Genomic DNA, 25,330 nt, shown 5'->3' on the forward strand with positions numbered 1-25,330 from the left:
CAGCGGAAACACAGTCTAACTTATCAGATGTGCACAGGTAGACCCTCTTTGAATTAACTCTGTTTTATCACACTCTTCTGCTGCTTTCACCACCCAATTCAAATTTCTACACGTCTCTGAAAACAATCCATCTCAAGAAAATGAAGTCTGATTACCTACCAATGACGTTCAGATGCACAACTGGGAAATCAATGTAAAGCTGGGCCATTTTCAGCAGCTGGTTCATGTACTTGGGTCTTGTGAAGCAGTGATTTGATTTTGAGGTTTGCTTAAAAAAACAACATTTTAAAGAGGTCTGTGAAGTCACCGGAGGGAGGCTCTACAAAGAAACCTGTCAAAAGCAGCACCCAGCTATGGTCCAAAAATTGGTGGAGCGTACTTACCCGTGACTTCTCCTCCAGCCTCGTCATCATGACCACAGTGGCTGCTCTCTGTTCCCACACCATCCTCCAGAAGTCCCCAAACGTCTCTGGTAATGGACCCTGAGTGGCAATGTAGGCATTCTGCTTCCTGTAGCCATCGATGTAGTTGGCATTGATATAGTCGCTACCTGTGATACCTAGATACAGACCACAGGAAAAAGAAAGGAAGGTGTAACATGGTACTTTTCATAGCTGTTCCCCTTTTAATCCTGCCTCACTTCATCACGCATAACTGAAATAAGTGAAAATTGAGATCAGTTCAAATTTTGGAGATGTCCAGAAACAAGTGGCACTGTCTTAAGATACGGTAGATCATGTCAGCTTTTGGGACTTGAAATATTATATGTATTATTTCTGCCCAGTATTTCTTAGAGCTTGTTTTGAGGAGTTAAAAAAAAAAAAAAAACAAGACATAAGGCAAGACTAAATACGATACGTCTGCACAGCTTTTCTCCCACTCTGTTGCTGTAGAGCTGAAAGAAACCTCAATTGTTGTTCCAATTGAATGGATTCAAATTCAGCAACTACCTCACTGTCACAACTTCCTGTACTGCTCTTTTATCAATTTTCTGTTTTGTACCTCTGTGGTTCTGCCTTGGTTTCTTTGGATATTGGTCTAGCCTCCATCTGATTAACCACAACCACAGCTGGGTTGTGCTGGAAGATGGAGGATAGCAAGGAGGCACTCAGCCGCCGCAGCCGGGAGGTAGATCCAGCTCCCATTCCTCTCAACCCGCCACCATGCTCTGTTACGCACCGGTTCCACTAAATCTGGCCGTAAGGAACCCCTCCGCATTGCTGCATAGATGGATGTGTACTGGCAGTGTTTTAATGCCGAGGATGGTGTATGCAGCACTTGTGAGCTCTATCGTAAAATCCTGCTTAAACTGACTGCATGTAACTATCAAAGTATTCCGTGGCATCCTTTAATGTGTCTACAGCAGTAACAGTAACACTTCAAAGATAAAATATGTTGCTGCTACTGCAAGGCTTCATCAGGACTGTTCATAATACAGAGAGTGCAAAGTTGTTTAACTGTGAAACAAATCTCCGGTCTCATCATGTGCGGTACAGAGCTGTCACCAGGCTCTGATCTGAGGGAATCAGGGTGTTGTGGTGGTGTGCATTGTCCCACATCATAAAAACGAAGGTGTCTTCAAGCCTGGTGCAAAGTCACTACAGGCTCAGTAATTTGAAGTTGTTCTAGGGGGGAAAAAAAAAAGATTTAAGCCAAAAACATAATCTTGCGATTAGAGCGTGTCTAACACAGCATCTGATGGTGATAAGACAGAACATCACCCATCTTCATTTAACCAACATCTACAACCCTGTCAGTTGAAAAGAGACTCCAGTGTGGCGGCATCTGTGTTGGAGAGTCACGTCTCTTTGACTGACGTCTCCTCACTCAAGCGACAAACAATGAAACACTTGAGTGGGCTAATTTAAGAGAGGAGACGCAGTGAGGACAACAACCAGGGTGGAGAGGAAGAGTAAGATAGAGAAAAAAAAAGGGGGGGGGGTAAAGGCAGAAAAAGAGAGGTGGAGGAGAAGGTACAAGGAAGAATATAGAAGAAAGAAGAAAAAGGAAAGAATGAAAGAATGGAAATAAAGAAGAAAAAAGAAAGGCAAATGTCATTAAAACAGATACCACGTCGCGCAATCCGACTGTGGTGCCTTGGCTTTAGTCATAGCTAAGTGAACAGAGAATGGTGGTGTGCATGAATTGTTCTACTGCTGCGACTAATGGCAAAATCACTGCAGTGTAAAATAGAAATTTCAGACTTGATTAATTTATGTATTTATGGACGAGGCGTTTTTTCCCTGGGATAATTTTGTTATGCATGTTGTCGCACCCTCAAATTGGCCCGACTATTGCGAGATGTTGAAATCTAGTTGGAGATGTTAGCTCACACAAAAGGAGAGTACTGTGGAGTTTGGCACCACTGTGGGGAGTCGGGAGCTCTTCTGGTGATGCAACGCCAGAACAATGTCAGCGGTGAAGGGTGACTACCTCTGACAATGTCCCTTGAGATTTAGGAGGCAGAGGAAGAGTTTTTCTGGCTCTGAGATTCTCAGTACTGTGTCTATGGGCAGTTAGAGGGAAGTCATGAGAGAGGGCCAGATCTGATGAGACAAATGGGACAGTGAAAACACTGGTTAAATGCCTGAGCCACTCTTGAGTGTGAGATATGACTGGGCCCAAAGATGAGCTGAAACAAGTCCTCGCCTCACTTCCAAAAATAATATGATTCCATAAACCACTTAGCTGCTCAGGACCAAGTTGAGGAACTGGAACAAGTCCTCCGTTTAGCCTCCAAAATTCAGTTTTGTTCTATAAATCCACTGTTTGCTGGGAATCGAAAAGAGCTGAACTGAATCTGAATTTCACATACCAGAATTTATTTTCACTTTCTTCTATTTGGCTTCATGCTACTGTGTTGACTCAATATAATAACTGTGTAATCCAGCCTACTAGTGCAGTTCTGACCTTTCTTTTTTTGCTCCATTCTTTTCTGGTTAACTACCAATTCAGCTACGGTGCTGTAATCTAGTCCAGTCTGTGCATGTCAGATTTCTTATCTACCCTATTCTATTGTACAGCACAATAACAGACAGCATTCTACTGTATTGATTATATTCAACATATTCTGTTTTGCACTGCTTTGTACTGTTCTAGTTTGGTCTTCACTGTCTAGTCCCATCTGGTCTCGTGCATGTCTGTTCAGTACAAATTCCTAATTACTTAAATCGACTCTGTAATTACGAGGATTTCCCAAATGATCCACAAAGAGCTGAGCTCAGTTCTGAGGTGGTGAAGGTGCAGAGAGTGTGAGGACGGGTGAGCCTTACCCTCGATGGGAGCCAGGATGACGCGGGAGTGGTCGTAGGCGATGACGTTGGCGTAACGATTTTTGGGCTTGTTCACCTCCAGGTTGGAGTGTTCCCAGGTGAACTGCTGGCCTGGATCGATAGACTGACGGGGGTAGAGACATGCACACACAGAGAAGAAATCAGAAGAGCTGTGAGGGGAGCTGAGCAATAACAATACCAACTGATTGTTATCATAGAAAGAACAGAAGGAGGCAGAGAGGGAGAGATTGAGAGGGTGATTTTCTCAAGGGAAAGAGTACATGGTATCATGAAAATCTGCCTGCTGACTGGTTTAAACACTCACAGCAGCTGCACACAGTACTTTATGAAGATCATTAATACAGCAGGTACATAATGACAAATAACAATATTGATGAAGGCAGCGGCCGGCTCTCCCCCCCTGGAGCGAGGGCTGACACTCGGGTGAAAGACAAATTCAGCCGTCTCTTTGAAATAAAAGAATTCCAGATAAATGTTCCGTTCCCTCGTCAGGATAATTAAGTATTCCATTACGATTCACTGTTTGCTTATGGGCGTCAGGCACTGGCTTGAAGGATATTTGCAGTTAGGGCGTCACCATGTAGGGCGGGGTGGCCGGAGAGGGAGACTGAAGCTAAATGAAGTCCAACTGGAAATGTGATCTAACAATTTGCATGTAATCATTAAAGCAATCTGAGCTTCCCTCTGTCTTAGCCTCTTTCCGTCTTTGTTCTTTCTTTCTTTCTGCCCTCTCTATCCCTCCTTCTCTGTCCCCATTTTCGTTATCTGCATCTCTCCATCTTCAAAGTCTTCTACTTTTTTGTCCATACTTCTTTGTCTCTTTATCGCCTTCTCCATCTCCTCTCTGATGTTTACAGTCCCTCTCCATGCAGCCACCTACTACCCTGCTATTTTCCATTTCTCTCTAGATTACCTTAAGGCTGAGTATGCGCGTGTGTGTGTGTGTGTGTGTGTGTGTGTATATAAAGATTGAGGTCACTTCCCAGACACATCCCTCAACTCAGAAATTGAAAACCGCATCAAATGATTTTAATAACTGATTGAATAACAATTACTTAAATTCTTCCTGCAACAACAAGAACCTCTCCCTCTCCCTCCTCCTTACGATGCGTCATGACATGTTTGATGATGAGTGGCACCTCCTGTAAGGACCACAGGGTTTCAGGACATGGCTGCAACCTGCCTGACAGCACAAAGACTACAAACCCCTATGGCTTCGGTACTGTTAGGTAAAACTCTGGCTGCCTTTTCGTTGCCGTTTGTATGTCAGATTATCTCCTCTTCATCTCCGCTCTCCAGCTGCGATGCTCTGCGCTCTCTCCCCTCACTGAGTCCTCATCATTAACCAGGCCTCCCCACCTCATCTCTCTCCTCTCTCGCCTCTTTCCTTCCATTTTTCCTCCTCCCTCACATCCCGCCTGGCTAAAAACCAATCAGTCAAAGCCCCGTAGAGCTGCGCTTGGCAAGCAGGGGCCCCTGGACGAGCAGCCATTCATCAAGAAAATAACAAAATTAAAATTACACTTCTCTATTTAATTTGGTCATTTATTTTTCCTGGGGGGTGGTTGTGCGAAGGGGCAGGGGGACAGAGAGAGGGAGAGAGAGAGCGAGGGAAGAGATGAGCGGGCGCTTTAATGCACTCTCAAAGCCAAGTAATTAGAAGTTGTAGTTGTAGCAAAGCGTCAACTTTGGCATCATGTCTTTCGTCTCTCTTCCCTCCGAATGGAACAAGCTTGTCCATTTGGTACACAGCCCGGATGTGGATTTATGAATAATAGATACGATAAGAAATACTGGATCACTATGAGAAGTCATTATCCACCAACATCCACCGGCAGGCATGATGACGGCAATCTTTGCTGGTGTACCCGCTTCCCTACCTTAGCCTGGCGTGCAGCGAGGCGACAGGCACAGTGATTTAGGGATGGCGAGGAGGGGATATTGCCTGTATGCAAACAAGAGCTGATTCAGCGCTCCTGATTTCTAATCAACTCTGGTGTCATTTATAACCGCCGTGGTCTCCAAGCTCAGACAGCTCAGTTACTCCTTCTACACACACACATACTCACCCTCACACAAACATACACACACGCGTACTACGTTAAAGCCTGACTGCCAGTGTGCTTTTCCCTGAAAACACATTAGAGGAGTTTTGCTTAAAGAATGGACGGACTGTGTTGTGTGTGAAGGACTTTCAAAACATTATATTTCCACAAGTCAATGTTTAAGATAGGTAAAGACTTCAAACTGTAATTTCAAACGCATTTAATTTTGACCGATATGTGTGTTAGAGAGAAACATTTTTTAGGTGTCACAAAGAGGACATGTTAAACTTCTTTTTTCATCCATGTAACCTGATGTAGAAGTGGATGCATTACAATAGAATGATTCCTTTATTTAGCAAAGAATTTGAGGAAATTGCATTTGTGAGTTTCATTGCCTTTCTTTGCCATGCTGAGAACGCAAATCTATCTGAGGAAATATAAGAGCACTATCAAGCACAAGCACCACCAGCTATAACATTGTCAAAAAGCAGGAACAAAAAGACTTACAGGAAGAGAAACAACCAATTTCCCATTTTGTGCTGAGAATGAAAACACAATCAGACAGAAATCTATACTCAAGAAACTGTGAGCTTTGAACCTTTGGCCCCACTCACCTCATATTCTTGTGAGAGCTTGAGGTTGTCGTTGGCCTTGAGAAGCTCTGTGTGTTCGGCCAGCTCCGAGATAGGGATGGGAGGATGATTCATCATACCTGTTTGCCAAAAAGTGGAGAGAAAGATTCCACACAGGGGAAGTAAGGAAAGATTAGAGGACACTATATACTCAAATCGAAACTTGACAAAAAATAATAAAAATCACACAACACACTTTTATGGGTGAGAATTTCTTGATTACATAACAATGGAAGTTGGGTTTTAGTGGTGAGGAAGCTTGTGCAGAACATGGTGAATGTCACACGGAGCAAAATGTATTGACAGGTGATGTTATAGGCACGGAATTGGACCAGGCCAGAGCTCAAAAATTGCTAAGTTTGTCAAGTATGGCTGACTGTTTGCCAAAGAAGCGAGTAACATACACCCACAGACCAAATTGTATTAATTCCCACAGTGGTCAGGACGCTGACAGAGAGATGGACCAATAGGACAAATAGGTGCGGAGTGCTGCCAGAGGAAAACCCAGACCAATTATGCCTCAAACATTTGGAGGCATGAATCATTTTCAATAGCTTGGGAAATTAGTTAAAAATTACATAAGATGAAAAACGTTTTGATGGTAAAATCACAGACAAGAAACATGACAGCCCTTTTTACTCTTTGAATAAATGAAATGCTTATGTTGACAAAAAAAATCCTTGTACTCCTCATTGAAGATAATCAAAAGCAACATTTCCTTTTAGCACGGCTGCTATCAACAAAGCAGGAAAATTCAATGCTGGCTCACTAGTTAGAAAAAAAAACAACGAAAATGAGTCTTTAAAGACTGTTTAGACTTTAAGCAATCTTACAAATTTAAGTCAACTTAGTTATTTCTTGTTACCTATAAATGAATATGGTACATTATTATTTTTAAATTTAAACTATTAAATTTAGCACTGATCCAACCAATCAAACAGTCTTTCAATCTGGATCAGACCCAAAATATCCCACAGACCTGCTTCTACTATATCCTTAATCTGTACTGCTCTCATTGTGCTGTGTTGTTCGCATAGTGACAAGTTTTGACTGTTGCCTCTATAAAAAGGCAGTTATTCTAAAACAGAGCCCTGACCTGGGGGCTTATGTGAAGAAAGGTGGGGTGAGGGGATAGGGAGGTTCAGGAGTGTGAGTGATGCTGAGTGACACAGTGAGCTGCTCCATTCCAGCCAGCCAGTGCAAAGCAAGCAACCTGCTGTTTCTACCCTTTCCTGATTCCCTCATACCAGTCAACACTGGCTCTAAGATGAACACCGCTTAACTTCCAAAAATCACAAAAAAACAACAAAAACAACAAAAAAATTTTTGCAGTTGCATGTCCAATATGTTCTCCTCCCAAATCCCTCTGCCATTTATTCAAAGGAATTCCCAGAAAGCACTCTCTTTTTCAAATGGGTGAGAAAATTGTGAGATTTTTCGCTAGCTCCAATATCCGCTGAATATTGTGTTGCCACTGCCACAATATTATCAGCACTGCTGTGCACTCCAGTCACTAATCCATTTAGGAGCATAATGCTGAGGCCATGTAATGGAATATGGAGCAGCCATAGATTGTGGCTCTGTCCCTGCATGCGGCCTGGCAATACTTAATGCTTTTGTATTTTTAGTAAGAGGCCTTTTTTCCTGCCAAGCGACAAGGTCAAAAGTCGACAAAATGTTGACATCTCTTCACTAAAAAAAAGTTACTCTGGCTTAATTGGGTGTGCAAATCGCCATAATCACATTAACCATCCTTAATATTCCTTTTTTGACAATGCTTAATATCCCCCCAATGTCAAGGGGGTCACTGATGTTTTGGTTGCTTTTGTTGCGCTTAAGAGGGGGGAGCCCAACCCTCTGCGCTGACAGTCTTCATTAGTAATGGTAATTTATTTTACACTGAGAGAACAATGCGGCGGTGTCAATTACATGAAGATTAACAAAGATTACAATGCATATATGAGAGAAATGGAGATGACACTGGATGGCGTGACATTCTCCGGAAAATGAATGGACACACTGCATTAACGGACAACTTGACAAGAGTTGTGCAATAAACACCCATCCTCTTCCTAATGGATCATTTGAATGATGTTGACTGTATTAATACTGTTCCTCTATTTTTTGAAAGCCTATGTTGAGTTTCTTTCTTTCAATTGGATATCTTAAAAAACTCAAACAAACCTTTACAAGGTAGTAGAGAACTCAAATTAAATTGAAGGAAACAGTGTGTTTATTCATACTTAAGTTTCTTAGTGAGCTAACAAAGCATGCAGACCGTGGTGGAACCACTTGAGGATGAAACAGAGTTATTAATCACTTCTGGTATGGGAATTCATTGAGATGAGTGTCAAGAAAAAGAGGAGATATTGCAAATTAAATTTGGTTGCCAGTTTACTCGCCTCAAATTGAGAGGGAAAGGTATGAGAAGCTATGAGCAAAATAAGTAAATGCGTATGCAAATGAGGGGCCCTCACTTCTCCTTGAGAGAACAAGAGCGGGTTGTTTGAGGGGAGATCAAAGAATGTTTGTGTTGGGTTCGTGTGTGTGTGTGTGTATGGTTGTGTAGTTTACTCTTTGTGTGTCTATGCGTGTTTGTGAGTGTGTGTGAGTTTCAAATGTTCCCAAACTCCATCAATTCCTTTCAGTTTGTGTTTACTGCCCACATTACTGTCTGCATGTATAAGTGCCTGCTACCGTCAGAGATATATCAGGCCAAAGTGTTTACATATACATCCAAATAAACCATGATGCACTGCCAGTGGGACAGGCTGCAGGTTATACATACTAGTGTTTGTTCAGCCCCTCGGACATTGGTAGAATATTTAGAGTAACTTGTATGGAAACAATTTGAATACTTAAAACTGTATGCTTAAATACATGCTTAAATTTGTTATTTTATCTTTATCCCACTTTGCCTTTTGCCAGCATAACCAACTGCTATAAGCTTTTATATTTACACAGACGAACCTCGCATCTAAACTTACCTGCTTGTGCGTCTATTTCTCTCTCTCTGTGTACTTTTCCAACCTCGCCCTTTTGTTTTGTTTTCAAGACAAATGAGCCGATGATGCCTGATTTGTTCTTGCTCTCATTTTGTCATTTATACACTGCACTGCACGCTGCAGTGTTTATCCAAGAAAAGATTTACTTTCAAAACTAGGCTTTGCCGTGACCTGTAGTCTAGTAATAGTCTAGCAAAGTCACTCAAGGACAAATTGTTGTTATTGCCTGCCCCCACTCCAAAGCCTGCCTCTTTCTCTACAAACCCCCCACCCCTCCCTCTCCCACAGATTTTTCCTATCCACGCACAGACTCTTCCATTTTTTTTTCACCGCAATCAACAGCGTGATCAATGAACACAGAAAAACAAACTAGCGTCTAATTACACATTTCCAATCTCCCAATCCGCAGTCGATGCGCCTGAGACATATAATGATTCTTTCTGATAAGTCAAAGCAGTGTCTCTTCAGAAGCCTATTTATGATGTTGCGTATTTCCATATAAAAGGGAAGAAGTCTGTCTGTGGGTAAGCAAAGAAAATAAAGGAAGGCGGGGGGGGCAGAAAGTCTGCTTTTTCTCTCGGCTGATCCTTTTGCAGTGAGCAGGGAGAGTGGGTGATCAAATGTCGAGCCATTGTTTGCCACCGCTTTAATTAATTCTGCTCGTTATCTCTGAGCACAGAAAAGACCCCGTTAGATCAGAATGGAAATGGAGCAGTGGTGGTAAAGGAGGAGGAGAAAGGAGAAGGGAGAACAACAACAAGGAGGTGAAAAAAAAGGAGGTCTGTGAAAAGAAACACCTCTCAACCATCTCTACATCAGCAGAAGTGATCACACAGGTTATTTATGCATGGTGGATTAATGCATAGCCAACAGCTCAAGTGAATATCGTGACTGACATCCAATTAAATAAAATAAATAAAAAAAAACAGCCCAGTATACCATTGGAAACCAACATCAAATTAATTAGAGCTGAAATTTTGCTGCATCATGTGAAAAAACAAACAAATGCAAATTATGTATTTGTAAATGGAGGCAAGCGGTGCTGGGAAAGAAAAAAAAGATAAGGAAAGCTGGAACGCAGATGCTAAAAGCATAGAGACTAACTTTCATAGTCAAAATCTGCTTCACTCTGAGGACTGCTCAGACCAGAATCTGTAAAGAACAGCAAACATAAATGGAAAATGGTTTCAAAAGGCTGTAGTGCAACAGAGAAGGCTATGTAGGAAGGAAAAATAAAAATGTGCATAATGATAAAAGACCATGAAATAAAACACAAAAGCAACACTACATTGTTTTACCATGAGTTAATTTCTCTGGGTGGCCTGTGAAAGTGACAGATCTGAGCCCAGGCTGACACACAGACATGAAAAAGTAGGGCAAACATTTTCAGATCACACCTGACCTTCCCTTCCGCTACCAAATCCCACTCAGTGCCACGGGCCTCCTCGGAGCAGAATGGTTAGCCATGGGTGTCAGCCCCTACTGAGAAACCCCTTCTACCAAGCCCCATATCAACGCTCATAGAGATCAGGATAAGAAATGGATTTGCTATCTCTAAGCTTTCATAAACACCAGTTAGAAGGGCCCATTGACAGGAACGAGAAAGAGACAGAGAATAGGAAAACCAGCTTATGTTTCCTGGTGAAAAGTAACTCTCAAAGATTCCTTTGTATGTGGCTTGGTCCTGAAGCACTGGGAGTGAAAGGTGTGGAAAAGTGTCCGCATTCTTGGCTGACAGCTGTGGAGCCAGAGCTGATGGGAGTCAGGGGTCTGAGGAGTGTGGTGATGGTTCAAAGTCTTATCTGCTCCAGAGGAGAAGTCCTCTGAGGCTGCAGCCAGCCGATGTTATGTCCGGGTAGACTCAGGTCTCCTCAACCACTCAAGCAGAAAGGAGCCATCTGTGGCAATGTTAACTGGACATGTGGCTGAGAGATGCAGTATGATGGGATGCTGGCAACCTGCCCATCAAGTGAAGGGAAATAAATTTTTGCCAGGGCTGAAAGTTGAAATCTGATCAACAGGGTCGCTCAGCGATAAGGAAGGATCACATCACCCAAGGATGGCAACTTTGATCCATAGAAAACAGATAATTTGTTCCAGAAGTGAGAAATGGAAGGAAAGGGAAATATAACTGGTGGGCAAAAAAAAAAAAAAGAAAAAAAAAAAAAAGTTTGTTTTTGTAAAACGAAACTATCTATTTTTTCCTAAAAAATCTGGTTCCAAAAACATAAAAACCACTTCCTCTGTAAAATGGCAAAAAGCAGATAGGTCATCATCCCCAGCTGAAAGCCTAAATAAGCTGTATTTCAATTTTTCCTTATAAGAAAAACAAACTAACATGATTAGGACGTATGCCAGCCTTAACACACTGCAAAGCTCAATTCTGCAAAATCAAAGTTGCTAAACTTGGTTTTGGTGGATTTACCTTTCACTGGCATCTTCACAAGAGGGCGTCAGGCCAGTGGAGCCAAATAAGCGAGGAGAGATGAAGACATCAAACATCTCCCTCTTACTAATTGATTTGTGACAATGACTAATTAAACCTTGCAGGGGGTGCTCTGATCCACTGTCTCCTAACGTCATTCATCACAGCAGGAGGGATGTACAGGCATGTCTGATTATGTTTATGTGGAAGTGTGTGCTGTGTGTTTTGATAGACCTGCTTGTGAGGAGGAGGAGGAGGAGGAGGAGGAGGAGGAGGAGGGCACGGTTGCTGCAGTTGTTGCTGTAATCTGGAGAAACAAGTAGGCTGCTGATGCATGCGCGCGACTGGCTGGTGTCCGTGGGTTTTGCAAAATGTGCGACGCTGCGGGAAAACATTTGATTTTTTCCCATGCTTGAATGTGAAAGGTACTTCTTCTAACAGACTTATGGGGGTGTGAAGTGCCATATGCGATGCTGCTGTATTGGGGGGGTCGAGGATAAAGAGGAACAGAGATGGAGATGAATAGAAAATACATAGATATGTTGAGGATACTGTATGTTGTAGAGCAAGCCCAGTGAAACTCAGTTCACCTGTCTTTTAATTTAATTTAATTTAATTTTAGGTTTGTTTCTATTTTAGCCTGAACAGTAACAAGGTAAATTCATATTACTTGGCACAGTAGGGAATGTCAAACTGATGATATATGTATTTCTCCTGATGGTCACCAACTGTTATAGTTTGCTCATTTTCAACTGCAACTGAGAGGAGTAGAAAAAAAAGCAGAAATTGAGAAAAAGGAATACACATTGAAAAGAAAAAGTCACGATTGAGAGAAAAGAGAGGGCTTGGTTGGAGATAGACAGTAGATATCCACTGAGTCGTGCTGCTTCATTACTTTGGCCCCATTTGCCAATTAAACCCCAGGCACCAATGAAGATAATGACAAAACGAGCCAGTCTGCGCCCCGAGGAATTATGGGAAGCTGTCACATGAGCTACAGGCTTTAAAGCACAAATACACAAGCGCGCACACACACGCACACACACACACAAGCGCGCACACACACACGCACGCGCGCACATACACACACACACACACACACACACACACACACACACACACACACACACACACACACACACACACACACACACACACAATATACACACTCTCAATTGCATTAGCCATGCTTAGCTTATAGCAAGCCTAATCAAAAACATACTTTTTGTTCCCCAGCACTAGGGGTCACTGAGCACACATTGCCAATGTGGCATATGCTCTGTTGGATTGGAGAGGCCTTGGATAAGTGCACTGCGAGTATGCTCATTTGAACAATGGTCGCTATTAGCTGATGGGGATGTTCACAAATGCTCACCGGCCCACTTAATTGGGCTAAAATGTCCATTCAAATTAAATTCCCCGGGTGCGGAGATAATGACATCGCCCGGTTCTGCAGAACAATGGCAGGGCTGTCAAATGAGAATGCTTGTCATATATAAGTGAAGTCTCAACATGTGTTGGTGAATATTGTGAAAAAGAGAGCAAGAGATTGCAACAAGAATTTCCATTATTTAAGGAAAGGAAGGAGGACAGTTGAGGGAATGCTGGAAAGCGCTGGAAGTCAGAGAGACAAATAGCTTGAATGGCCATTATAACCTTGTCATTACAGAACCACTGATAGGGCTCTGAATACCGAGCAAGATAAAGATGAGGACAGTAAATTGAACTTCCACATTTCTGTGCATAAGTGGGTTTGTGCATCTTTGTTTCATCCTAGTATTTCTGTGCTCTGATGCAAAGAAGTCTGGTTTCTTTCCAAGGTGCAGACTCAAGGCAGCATGCTGGGATTTCCAAAGAAGCTGAAGAGAAATGCTCCATTTTGAAATCGGAGCCTTTTGATGGAGCAGAGACTGGCCGTGGATGACAGATGGATAGCTGAAAGACCACCAGGCTTGGAGACAGAAAGGCGAGAGGCACAGAAAAGAGAAAGAAAAACAATGGTACACACAGAAGCAAAGGAGTGTGTGTTTATCTCGCCTCTGGAGAATTTACTCCTTTTTTCGATGGTTGCTTGGTCAGGTGAGAACAATGCCATTTAAACAAGGCAACAGGTCTTTGTCTTCTGTCAAATGAATTGATGGAGGAAAGAATATAATCTGAACCATCTACAGTAAAACTGAAAACACAAGGCTCCTTGTACAAGGTAAAAGGAGGAAAATGTTGATTTAGTGATACACCAGAAAGTGTAAAATGTTTTCCTTGATGCTCTGCTAGAGGCAGCTACAGGGATGACAATCACATTTATTTTAACTTTCCTTCCTGGCAGGATGCGGGGTTTCCAAACCGGGCCAACAGACATCCTACTTGCAAATCCGCGTCTTTTTCTTTAAAAGCCATGGCTTGTAACTGGGCAGTGGAAACTTAAGTGAACCAAATATAAAAAACACAACCAAAGACGACTAACTGTGGATGCCATCGTTGCCGAAATCACAGGAGGCTGAATAACAGACAGGCATACCGATTGATAATGGGTCTGAAAAGGAGGCAGGAGGAAGATGTCAGACAGGCTTAAGGTGGAGAAGCCTTAGAGAATGAGTGTGGGATCTAACGCGCTCTGTTGTTAACACCGGGCTTTAGCTCGGATGAACACCAGAAGGAAAGTAAGACAAAAGTGGAAGCAGGTAAAAACCCAGACATCTTCAAAACAGGATTTGTTTCCAACATAAAAACATCCAGTCCAACAACAGACACCATTTTCTAATTATTTGTTATTTATAAATTGTTACATGGAAAACACATAAATATGGCTTGAAGGTAGTAATGAGGGAACATAATGTCAAACAGGATGATATGGGAGCACTTGGACATCATGTATGCTGCAGCATTAATTTAAATTGCATTATTTGTTAATACCTGTGTAGGCTCTGTCCATGTGTACTCCAATGTTACAACCTGCTGTCACTACACATGTAAATTATACTAAAACATGCACATGTATGTTTTGTCTTATCTGATTTGTATGAAAAAGGTTTTCACTGTAAATGAATGAACCGGTGTCAAGAAGGGAGGTTTTCTGCAGATCCGTGTCTTTATTTGACCACAGTAATATAGTACAAGTTAGTGCGAGGGCAGCCAATAATGGTGTTTTTGGATTAAGGCTGCTGCTAATTTATTCAACATTTTAATTAACTTTTTTTTTTTTTTTTTTTGCCAAATTGAGAAATTTGCTTTCCATTTCAGTATGTTCCAAAAATAGGGATTTTAGGGTTCCTGCAAAACTTGGTTCTTTGCTTTTTAGTTTGTTAAAGCCTCAGAAACAGCAACCTCTAAGCTTCTTAAAATTCTTTTTTTTTTTTTTTGTATATTTATTTATTTTTTTTGACAACTTTCTTTCCCAATAAACCCTGTAGGTTAGCCTAATGCTGTACTCTCCACTGTCACTGCAGGGATAACAGGCATGAGTACAGTACAATACAATATTACATTAACTTATATTCATATTTGTGAAAATAAGACAAGTTTTCCTTGAAACCAAGGTGAGAGAGGGTTTCTTTGTAAGTTTCTCAGAGTGGCCCCACCTACAGCTGTATGAGCAAACTTCCTTCTTCACATCTATCATATCAGTGAAATGGACTCTGTTTTTTTTTTACTTAAAATCCAATATAGATAAATATGCCTAAATATACTGTATATGCAGAATATCAGTCTTACTATACCCATATACATACGTCAGTGTATGTGCAGTGTTTCATTCATGTACCTGGAGTTTGGAAATTGATGCGTCTCATCTCCACGGGGTCTGTGGGGTGGTGGGGAGTAATGTCTGCGTTGTTGAGCAGACATTTTGTCCGTGGCTCTGACTCTTTTCTTTTGCGGCTGGAGAGTAAGACAAACAAACAGTAGAAAAAGGGGAAGACAAACAACAAAAAAACAACAGAATAACTTTTTGTGAGCACTTGATCCAGCAAAACAGTCACCACTCTCACTTAATACATTTCCTAAACAACTCAACAGCTCCAGCTGACTGGTAACCCAGCGGGTTGAGATTGCTTGAATGAAACCAAATCAAGCATTGGAGAGCTGAGAACGCGTATCAAGTGCGCAAAACTCTCCTTCACCCTCACTAATTATAGGGATCTCTTTTTTTTTTTTTTTTGCCGTGGCAGGCTATTTTGTTTTCCCCTGTAAATTGCAATAAAGTACGGCTAAGCCTTACCTGTCAGGTTTGCTGTTTCCAGAGAAAGCAATAGGAGTCAAATAAATATATAAAGATGGTGAAAACACAACACACAAGGAGAAAAGGAGAGGGGGAGGCAAGAAGAGAGATAAATCAATAGAGAGCAGTTTAAAATTCACAGGGGTCGCTGCTGGGCTCGCAAAACGCGAGATAAGGCTCATCAGCATTTGGTGGGGGGGGGCGTGTGTGTGCCTGTGTGTGAGTGTGTGCACATGTATCAGTGTGTGAACTAGTGAGTATTCAATGAAATGTGCAAGTAAGCGCATTTGTGAGCCTGTGTCTGCATGTCTATGTATGGGTGAGTGTGATTATGTGTGTGCACAAAGGACAGATACAGACGGGGAAGGGGAATGTCAGGGCCAAGGGCAGACCCGGGAAACACTATTCACCAGGGTGAGATGGAGGGGGAGATGGGAGAGTGAGGTGGAGAGAAAGAGAAGAGAGAGAAAAGAGAGATCCAAGGAGAGATGTTACTCTCCCTAACCACCAAGACGGAGGTAAGGCAAGGTCAGACAGTCAGGGATCATCTGACAGTAGCAAGCTGTACTTGTGTTGCTCACACCAGCCCTGCCCCCCTAACACAATGCAAGGATTTTCCCTGGTATGTGGGGAAACCTCTTACACCACTGCTCATTTGGGACCTGCAGTCACTGAGGCTAAAAGGTACAACTAAGAAATATTGACTAAAACTTCTGTTCCAAAGTCCCAGGACGCTGAGGAACAGTAAATTCATTTGGACTTGTAACAGGAACAGAGCTGCCTCCTGTAAGGTTGATTAAGCATGAAAGCAGAGTTTGATGTGCACCACCAGAAATTATGGTAACTAACACTAATAATTGTTATAATGACCAGTAAGGCAGTTTGGGCAACACTGGAATAATATCCATTCCAGAAATGATGGGTATTCATTTTACTGCATGCCATCTCTTGAGTGGTAGATTGTATCATCTCATCTAATTAGTGAGCACCATCTCAAAGAATCTCCTCCTCTCTTCTTTCTCCAACCCCCTCACTTCCCACAACCATCTTTTACACATGAAAAGCTCTTTCATATTTACATGCAACAATGTTGTTGGGTCATTGACTATCATGCTGCTATAAATACCAAAATAAGCCCTTCTTTCTTTTCATGCTCCCTAACATGCAATTACTTCCCAATTGCCCAACTCCCCAGTTATACTGCAAACAACTGGTTCAACATCAAATGACAAGATGATATTCCTGTGTGTTGCTGTGTTGCTGGATTAAAAAAAAAAAAAAAAAACTATTGACAATTACAGAACAGTCAACCTAATCCACTAAAAAACATGGATCACATTTATATTGTTTGTGTCTACCAGTGGGCAACAGCAGGGCACTAACTATCAATGCTAAAAGCTAAAGGTTTCAGTTCCATGCGTAAGGTGGACAGATTGGATTTTAAATATCTTTCCAGTGTCAAGCATTTTATACAGCCCACTAACCCTTCCACTGAGTGTTATTTTCATCCATCATTTGAAGTTGAACAATGTTATTTATGTACTGTAAAGTCCGTCTGCATTCACCACAAAAGCTACAACTCCCAAGCCAACTCACTTTTTATACAGGAGAATGGCGATGACGATGCAGATGATGAAGACCACAGCCAGGACTGGGCCCACCACCCATATGAGTCCGTCACCAGTCTCTACTGGCAGGGGGTCCACCACCAGCTCAGGAGTCATCACTGTGTCAGTGTAAGGGCTGGTCGCAAACATTTTCTAAACAGAAAAATAAAAAGTAAAAAAATAAATAAACTTCAGTGGAATGAATAGAGACCTGAGAGTAGCTACACTTACAGGCACAAACTGGACATAATGTGTACAGTGAGTGAATTTAACTGAACACAACCTTTAAATATGACTAAAATGTATTCAGATGAACAAAAAGGAAGTGAACTACAATTTCATGTGCAGAGCCGAATTATTAAATCCACTCCACTGAACAGAAATTGACCAAAAGTAAGCCAAATGAACTGTGCTGAACTACTAACTCACCCCGGCCGTGGCATTGAGTTCAGCCAGCAGGAAGAAGACATACTCCTGGCCAGGTTCAAGAGGCTTGTTCTCACAGCTGCTGTGGCGGTGGTCGGATCCCACTGTGAAGCTGGAGGGCAGCTGCCTGAAGCAGGCTGTGATGTAGGGCTTCCTCTGGTCCAGCTGAGCCAGCTGACGGCGTGAGCGACGCTTTGGGGTCACCTCCCGCAACAGCTGATTGATGTAAAAGGGTATTTGTTTACTTTTTGCTATTCCTTTTTCATATCTAGTTTTATCTTTGCAGTTTCTACAACATCAGTCCCAAATGACTGTTTTTTATAGTTACATTTACATTTACTCATTTGGCAGATGCTTTTATCCAAAGCGACTTACAAGCGAGGTACGACACTAAAGCTTAAGTACAGTAGGAGACCTTGAAGTATTAAATCTGTTTAATAAGACAAAGTGCAAAGAGATCAGGTAAAGAAGTGCAACAAACGTCCACAGTAAATGCTTGTTAGGCATGTTACGGTGATAGAGGTATTAGGAGAGGAGGTGAGAGAGACAGACGACCCTGATCTGATAGCATTTGGTAGCTTGTTCCACTATTAGGGAACCACAAACAAGAACAGTCTGGACTGTGATTGCCTCGTGCGCAGGGGTGGCAATGCCAGACGGCCTTCCTTGGAGGAGCGCAGTGGCTGAGAAGGAGCATAAGCCTTTTACAAGTCCTTTTTACGAGGACTAACACCAGAGAGCAATTAAGTCTGAGCTAGTAATGTTTTTTGATGCTGTCTAAGGTTTCAAAGGTTTCCAGATTAAAACATGTCCAAAACTGTCAGATATGACAATCACATGAGATTTGTCAATTTGTCATCAGTAAGTGAAAGTCTTTTAGAATTATTAAGATACAAAGTCTTTTTATGTTCAGTTCAATAAAGCGTTTGGAGTCCCCCTCACTCCTACTGATAAAAATTTGTAATTTGGCAAGATGAAGGGTTACCACATTTTCCGATAAAGAAGTTACTTGAGGATCTAAGAGACTGTTCTGTGCAAGAACTTGACCCCTCTCCCTGGACTGCCTGAGATCAAAGAAACAAAAAAAAAAACTTTAGGTGCAACTGCACCCGCAGATTCAAAAAGCTGCTAACTGTCTGGCAAAGTTTCATGTAACCAGGATCCCACCCCCTTAACATCCAACCCCTCTCATTCACTTCAAACTGCAGACAGAGGCAGGCACTAAGCAGAGGGAACTTGTGTAATCCCCAATCCAATAGGGATGGTTGCTGTTGATCTGGCGCTCAAGGTGACCCTGAGCTACGGGAAGAGTGGGAGAAGACTGTGTAAATCTCTCTGCTGTATGCTTGGGGGGATAAATTAGCATAGCTGAGATGTACTTATGTCTGTGTTGTGTGTGTTCCCATGTCTGGTGCATGGTGTATACAATGCAATTTGCCTAGCGCATGCAACCGCTCGTAACACAAACGTGTCTCTGGAATCCCTCCCTGAAAACACACAGTTTTGCCAACAGAGAGAGAAAAAAAAAAAGAGGATAGTCTCATCAAAAAATGAATGTGTTGCTGAAGGTTTGAAGTTGCCTATTATATCTACATACTGTATGTTATTCTTCATTCTGTTTGACCCAGCACTCCCATCAACACAACCTAATCACTTTTTGTGTGCCAGTTTAACACCAGGCCTCTACTGTTGAAGATCATACCTCTTCCATGTCCATCTCATCAGGGTTCTTCAGGTTTTTAACAGTTCCAGAGGTCCTCTTAAGTGGCACCACTACCACATAGAAGTTCCTGGAAACACAGCCAAAAAGTAAATATTGTATGGCAGTTTATATTAAAACATTTACCACCACCACCACCACCACCACCACAGATTGACAGGAAATTGATGTGGTAATTCAATACTTGCAAGAGTTCTAGCAATTATTGGCTTGTCTCAAAAATCCTCAAAGATCAACTCCAAATTCAACACATCTCAGACATCTTGAGATTTCAATCCATATTGCATCAGATCTCAAGTATCCGGAGACTTAAACCTAAATGCTCCCATCCTCAAAAGTAATTCAGACAAAGCTTGCAACATCTTTCAGCAAGCTATACTCACTTGACATCCTTGGCATCGACCGGTGGGAAGGACATGGTGAGCATGTTGTCAGGCTCGCCGTAGATGTCCAGCTTGGGTTTCTTTACCAGGATGAGTGGCGCTGTCCTGGCCACCACCCGGTGTCTTGGCCCACCATCCATGCTTTCTTGGCAGGTCACCCTGAACTCGTAAGTGGTGTTGTGCCTCAGCCCAGTGACGAGCACCCTCATCTGCCTAGCATCCACATCCATCTTCTGACGGTTGTATTCAATCTAGAGTTCAATAGATGGTGAAGAAGTTGAATTGATAACTAGTAGGAGGGATAAGTTGGATGTATTACTCTGGTAGGTTCAACACATTGGTGGTTGAACAGGCACGGATGTAGGTAAGAATAGATGTGCATTTTGATGATTACGTAAGTGAAGAAATGGGGATGATGGAAATGAGTATGATTGGGAAATGCAAATGACAAATGCATAAAAAACTGCACTAGTGTAAAATCAAGCCATTTTCAATTTCAGAAAAAAACGGATGAAAATAAGTTCTTCAGAGTGGGATTTTCAAAATGTTTTGAAATTAAAATGCCACTCATGTATCAGCTGGAGGATTTTTTTTTTTTTTAAATCCATTAACTCACCGTGCATTTGTATGGAGACCTGCCCTCGGAAAACTTCCATGCAAGGACCACTGTGGTCTTGGTAGCCCACTTGACAGTGAAATTCTTTGGGACATCTGTTGAGTGGACAAATGCAAGAAAAACAAACAAAAAAAAACAGTGTATGTTCAGTGAGTGGAACATGTAGATAGACAAAGGAAAGAGAAACAAATGAAGAACCTTTGGTTTAAAAAAACAAAACAAACAAAACTGTTGTTTCCCTGGAACGTTCCTTCGGGTTGTAGAGTGAGTGTAACGGTGAGCTGTGATTGGCTGTGAGAAGGGCAACGCCATTGGTTAAGACACACAGCACGGAAGACTCATGGACGACAAACCCATGGAGCACAAGGGTGCGCCCACTGGCTAGCTATCGTGGGTAGTGCCAACCCCTCTCACCACTGACTTTGAACCCATGACCACTTGAGGATTAACGACTGACCCATGTGGTCTCAATGCCAACTGTTCCTACACCTCTACTGAGTCTGGGTTGGCACTGCCAACGTGCTGCCAGGCAGGCATAGACACAAACCCAAAACACAGCATGCCAACAGTCCTCAGCAGTGCATCTGGGGGATGCCATGCCACAAGCTGTCCCCTTAAGGGACAGAGGAAAGGAGGAGGAGGAATTAGGAGAGGGAGGGAGTTAGGAAGGGAGGAATATCTCAAAAACAAACCCAAAACGAAAAATAAAATAAAGAACCAAAATCTACTTTCTGTCATCTTAGAATAGTCCAAACATACTCTTGTGACTGGGTTTGACTGAGGTCCTACCTTGTTTGAAAACTGGGGATGTGAGATGACATTAGCTGCGTGAGTGTGCTTGGCAAAGGGCTGCAAGGATGACTGACAGGATTGTCTGATCAAACAGCACTTACCTTGAAATTCTACGCTGCTTTCCTCTTTCTCAAAATGACTGACTATAACTTACTGACTTGTGTTTTACCTTAATCGGGTTAGTGAGGTGAGTATCCCACGGCAAACAATTTCAATATCAATTTTTTTCTGTTTCTTGAGGAGAAGTGGAGGTAGTTGAAGGAGGGGGTGGGGCAGTTTTCATTTTTGTGTTGTTGCAGATTGTTTTTAGCCAATTTCCAACCCCCTGCCAACCTGGCTGGGAAAGAAATAGGCAAGCCCTACCTGCTGGATCAAAGGCCACCGTCCGATACTGGATAGGAGGGCTGTAGGGCCCTGGACCTACACTGGTGTGCGCACGTATTTTCACATCGTACGCTGAGTTCGGTTTGAGGCTGTTGAGCACGTAGCTGGACAGACTGGGAGGCAAGCGTAGCTCCCGCGGTGCTCCTCCGGCACCGGCTTCTTTATACGCCAAAGTGTACTCTGTGATTACCCCATTCCTCTCCGCCAGCACTGGTGGAGACCAGGACAGCTGCACTGAGCAGCACGTCACATTGGAGCCCTCATTAATTTGAGGGTATCCCCCTGGTGTATTCTCGGGCACATTCAGTTCCACAACAGCCTCTTCTCCAAAGCCCCCCCTGCTCTTGGCTGAGATTTTAAAGAGATAAGTGGCCCCCCGGTGAATGTTGCCCACAGAGTACTGTCGTTCTTGGGGCGCAAACTCCAGTGTGGCCAAAGGAGAGACATCTTTCCGGCCAAACTGGAGCCGGTAACCCTGCAGGTCCATGCCATTGGTCAGGTCTGGAGGGTCCCATCGAACAACAGCTGATGACTCCGAGTCCTGAACCACTGACAGATAGGGTGGACCTGGCACTGTAAAGAAATAAAACAAGTCTTAATTTCTGTGCTTTCCAGTTAAAAGAACATACATATCATTAAAGTGACAGGCTTTAATACTACATATGGAGATGTTAATTACAAACTGAACAGACTATTAGTGCTGTTTAAAAATCACTTTTGTTAAGACATATTACAGTCCCTTTCAAAAACAATCAACAAAACCATCAAACTAAAAATAAGTTTCTTTTAAAAATCATGAAAGAAGGATTTCATTCCTCTTTACGTTATCAAGCAAAATGTACCTCAGACCTAAATGGGTAACAGCAGAAGTGTGCATGTTTCACAAGTACAGCACTGACTGTATGTATACACCATTTCAATGCCGTTTAGATAAAAACATTAGAGACTGAAGTCCTGACAGTGTTGCTAGTGATACCTAAGGTATACTGCCGAAACATTAATTTAACATGGAAAACAAAAACCTGTATTAGCCCTGCCCAATTATACTGGTTCAATAAAAGAATCAAATATTCTTAGTGGCTATGGTAAATATTAACAAGATTACAGAGTCCACACTTACAGTACCACTTTATATTTCAGCCATCCATCAGTTAACATCCTAACTGAGTCAGGTTGTGTTGCATGGAGATATGGAAGGTCCTCAGAGCCTTTTAATTCTTGAGTGATCGCTGTACCCATTACCATTTCATGACAAATGCAAGATCCAGCCAAAATCATTTCTGTACTGCAAAGCATCACTAAAACTTTAAGCAGAGAACAGTGCCTCTTTCAGCGGTTAGAGTCATCTCTTGTTGTAAAATGGATGATCTACACTTGGGGTCTAGACACCATTCTTCAGAGTGGCCCAGTTTTGCTGCTCTTATGGATGACATGCGTCTCATCTTAACCCTCCTTTTAAGGCCCCATCAGTGTGATAGAAGCAGCAGCAGTTATGGGAAACCTTCAGTTCTCAAGTTGCCGTCAAAGCTTTGTGAGCAATGAGTGTGGCTGATTCGCACTTGAGCCCTGTCCCTCTGTAAATAGATTCTATCATGACTTACTCATCTACAGTACATCCCTCTCTCAGAAATACAAGGCACTGGCAGGACAGATAACTGTTCAACACAAGTGAGGTTACAACTGCAGACACACATGCCGTTAGTGCTCCTGTTATTTTTGTAATATAAACCTGAGTGAATAATATAAACCAGGCAACAGAGCACTTTCAGTTTATTCACTGTAATCAATTTAATTTCATGCCTCTACATGAGATTGTGAGACCACTGGTGAGAAGATTGGCTATCTCTGTGTATTTCTGAAAAAAAAAAAAAAAGAAAAAAAAAAGCTTGCCAACTGGGTCGGCATCAAATTGGTTGGTCCTGGCAGTGAGAGCTTTCTCAGCATAAATTAAAAACGCTGAATAAGCTCAATGCAAATCATCAACTAGTATACTGTGTAACATACATTTCATCACTATCTTAAGCAGCCGCAATTATGGACACATTTGCCCTCTTTTTCACTATGTAACGCTACGTGAATTTAAATTGCAGCATCTTTTTGAACCTTCTTTTCTTACAACTTATCTCTTATGTACATCTGTTTGTTCAAATCTTTGTGCATAATTGGCATCGTGGACGAACATGTACATATGTGTGTGATGGTATAGGCGCCAGTTTTCTGCCAGCTCCAGCTCCTATATCACTATTCCAGCTGCACACAGAGCTGCTTGGCTTGTTGCCCAGTATGGACTTAAAGTAATTTGGGGAAGCTAACATTAGTCTGAGGCAACAGCACTCCCTCTCAGTGGAATAGTATCATTGTGCATGTGTGCGTCTGTGTACATGTGCCTACATATCTACATATAGTATAGGTTTCTGTCCCGAGATTCAAGTCTTAATGTGCGCGTAGTTAAAACACACACACACACACACACAAAAAGCAATCCACTCCGAACAGTCTCCTCCCTCTGCTCGTATTATTCATTTCCGTTTGCTAATGGTCTTCTTTCTGAAGACTGTTGCCAGAGGAAGAAGGAGGTGGGTGGGTGGGTGGGTGGGTAGGTGGTGGCTAGTCAGCTGAGCCTTTGCCGGTAATGGAAAGGTGGGGGCGCTGAGTGCTGGGCGAGACGAATGCTCCTAATACTCCTCAGCTATATACTATAGCTCAGCTTGGTGTCATTTAAAAGCCCACTCTGCCGTCATGCTCGCCACTAATCAAGGAAATAGAATCAGAGATAATGATCCTGTGATGACTCTGTGTGAGTGTGTGATATCCATTCTAAATTTCCGCACTTTGCTTCTAACCTCAACAGGCTACCATATGTATCCATTATTCAAACTTTGTATCCCTGAAACTGTGGTATTATTTGTACATTTAAAACAGTGGCCTATTGCACACTGGGGAGAGGGATCACGACTACTGAGCCCGCAGATTGGTGTTGGAAGGATGTGGGGCACAGGGGGGGTTGTTCGTGGTGTGTACAGTGTGTGTGTGTGTGTGTGTGTGTGTGTGTGTGTGGTGCTACAGAGTGTTGAGAGAGAGAGAGAACGAGGGCATGGTGAGGGGGTGAGAAATGAGTGAATGAGGGATGATGAAGGTGACGGGGGACAAGGAGCAATCTGCTGCGGAGAGGGCCCAACAGGGATATGAGGAGGCAGAAATGTGTGTGTGACTTTGTGTGTGAGTGTGTACATGAGCAATTCTGTGGTTCTTGGACACCTTGATTGTCCCTCTCCTTCTCTTCTCAGTGTTCATCTCTCTCTGCCCTTACAGTCTCCCTTATTCTTTCCCCATCTCTCCAATTCCGTCCTTGTGCACTGCCCAATCCTAAACCCCCCCTCCACCCCTCCTCTGTATGTCTATTTCAGGGTCGATCCTGGTTCAATCCCTCCTTGTGGGCCTCCCAGCACGCTTCCCATCAGGCCACAGTATTAACAGCCTGCTGTTGACACACTCTCAGCCTGATTGAGAAAGGGGTGATCAAGTTACCTTCTCATTTCCTCCCTCTCTTATGCATGCCACACATCTGTATGCACAGCATCATATGCATACAAGCAAACATATTACCCCTGTACTTGTCCGCAAGGGACACTGTGCATATGTATGTGCAGTTTTAAATAATTTTTTTCACCGGGTCTCTACATCAGAAAAAAACTCCCACTGATTAACCTGCGGCTATAGCCCCGTCTAGTGAGACTTAACATATCTGAGGACATGTGTGGGGGGAGGTATGAGGTCCTTTTTAAC

At 42.6% G+C, this 25,330-nt stretch overlaps 1 protein-coding gene across 1 annotated transcript in view; it reads right to left on the reverse strand.

Moving 5' to 3' along the window:
* The window catches only part of LOC111234847 (receptor-type tyrosine-protein phosphatase S-like), a 132,016-nt gene that overhangs the window by 19,689 nt on the left and 86,997 nt on the right, over nt 1-25,330 (reverse strand). Inside the window, exons 17-28 of the mRNA XM_022763078.1 lie at nt 21,524-22,117; nt 20,369-20,463; nt 19,753-20,003; nt 19,352-19,439; nt 17,653-17,865; nt 17,213-17,376; nt 15,617-15,628; nt 15,161-15,276; nt 10,080-10,127; nt 5,953-6,050; nt 3,273-3,396; nt 384-559 (exon numbers count right to left, since the gene is read on the reverse strand). Of these exons, the coding sequence (XP_022618799.1) occupies nt 384-559; nt 3,273-3,396; nt 5,953-6,050; nt 10,080-10,127; nt 15,161-15,276; nt 15,617-15,628; nt 17,213-17,376; nt 17,653-17,865; nt 19,352-19,439; nt 19,753-20,003; nt 20,369-20,463; nt 21,524-22,117 (1,979 nt within the window). The remainder of the gene's footprint in view (nt 1-383; nt 560-3,272; nt 3,397-5,952; nt 6,051-10,079; nt 10,128-15,160; nt 15,277-15,616; nt 15,629-17,212; nt 17,377-17,652; nt 17,866-19,351; nt 19,440-19,752; nt 20,004-20,368; nt 20,464-21,523; nt 22,118-25,330) is intronic.

The sequence above is a fragment of the Seriola dumerili genome, unplaced genomic scaffold (genome assembly GCF_002260705.1).
Source record: "Seriola dumerili isolate Sdu_G_001 unplaced genomic scaffold, Sdu_1.0 BDQW01000002.1, whole genome shotgun sequence".
Taxonomy (NCBI): domain Eukaryota; kingdom Metazoa; phylum Chordata; class Actinopteri; order Carangiformes; family Carangidae; genus Seriola; species Seriola dumerili.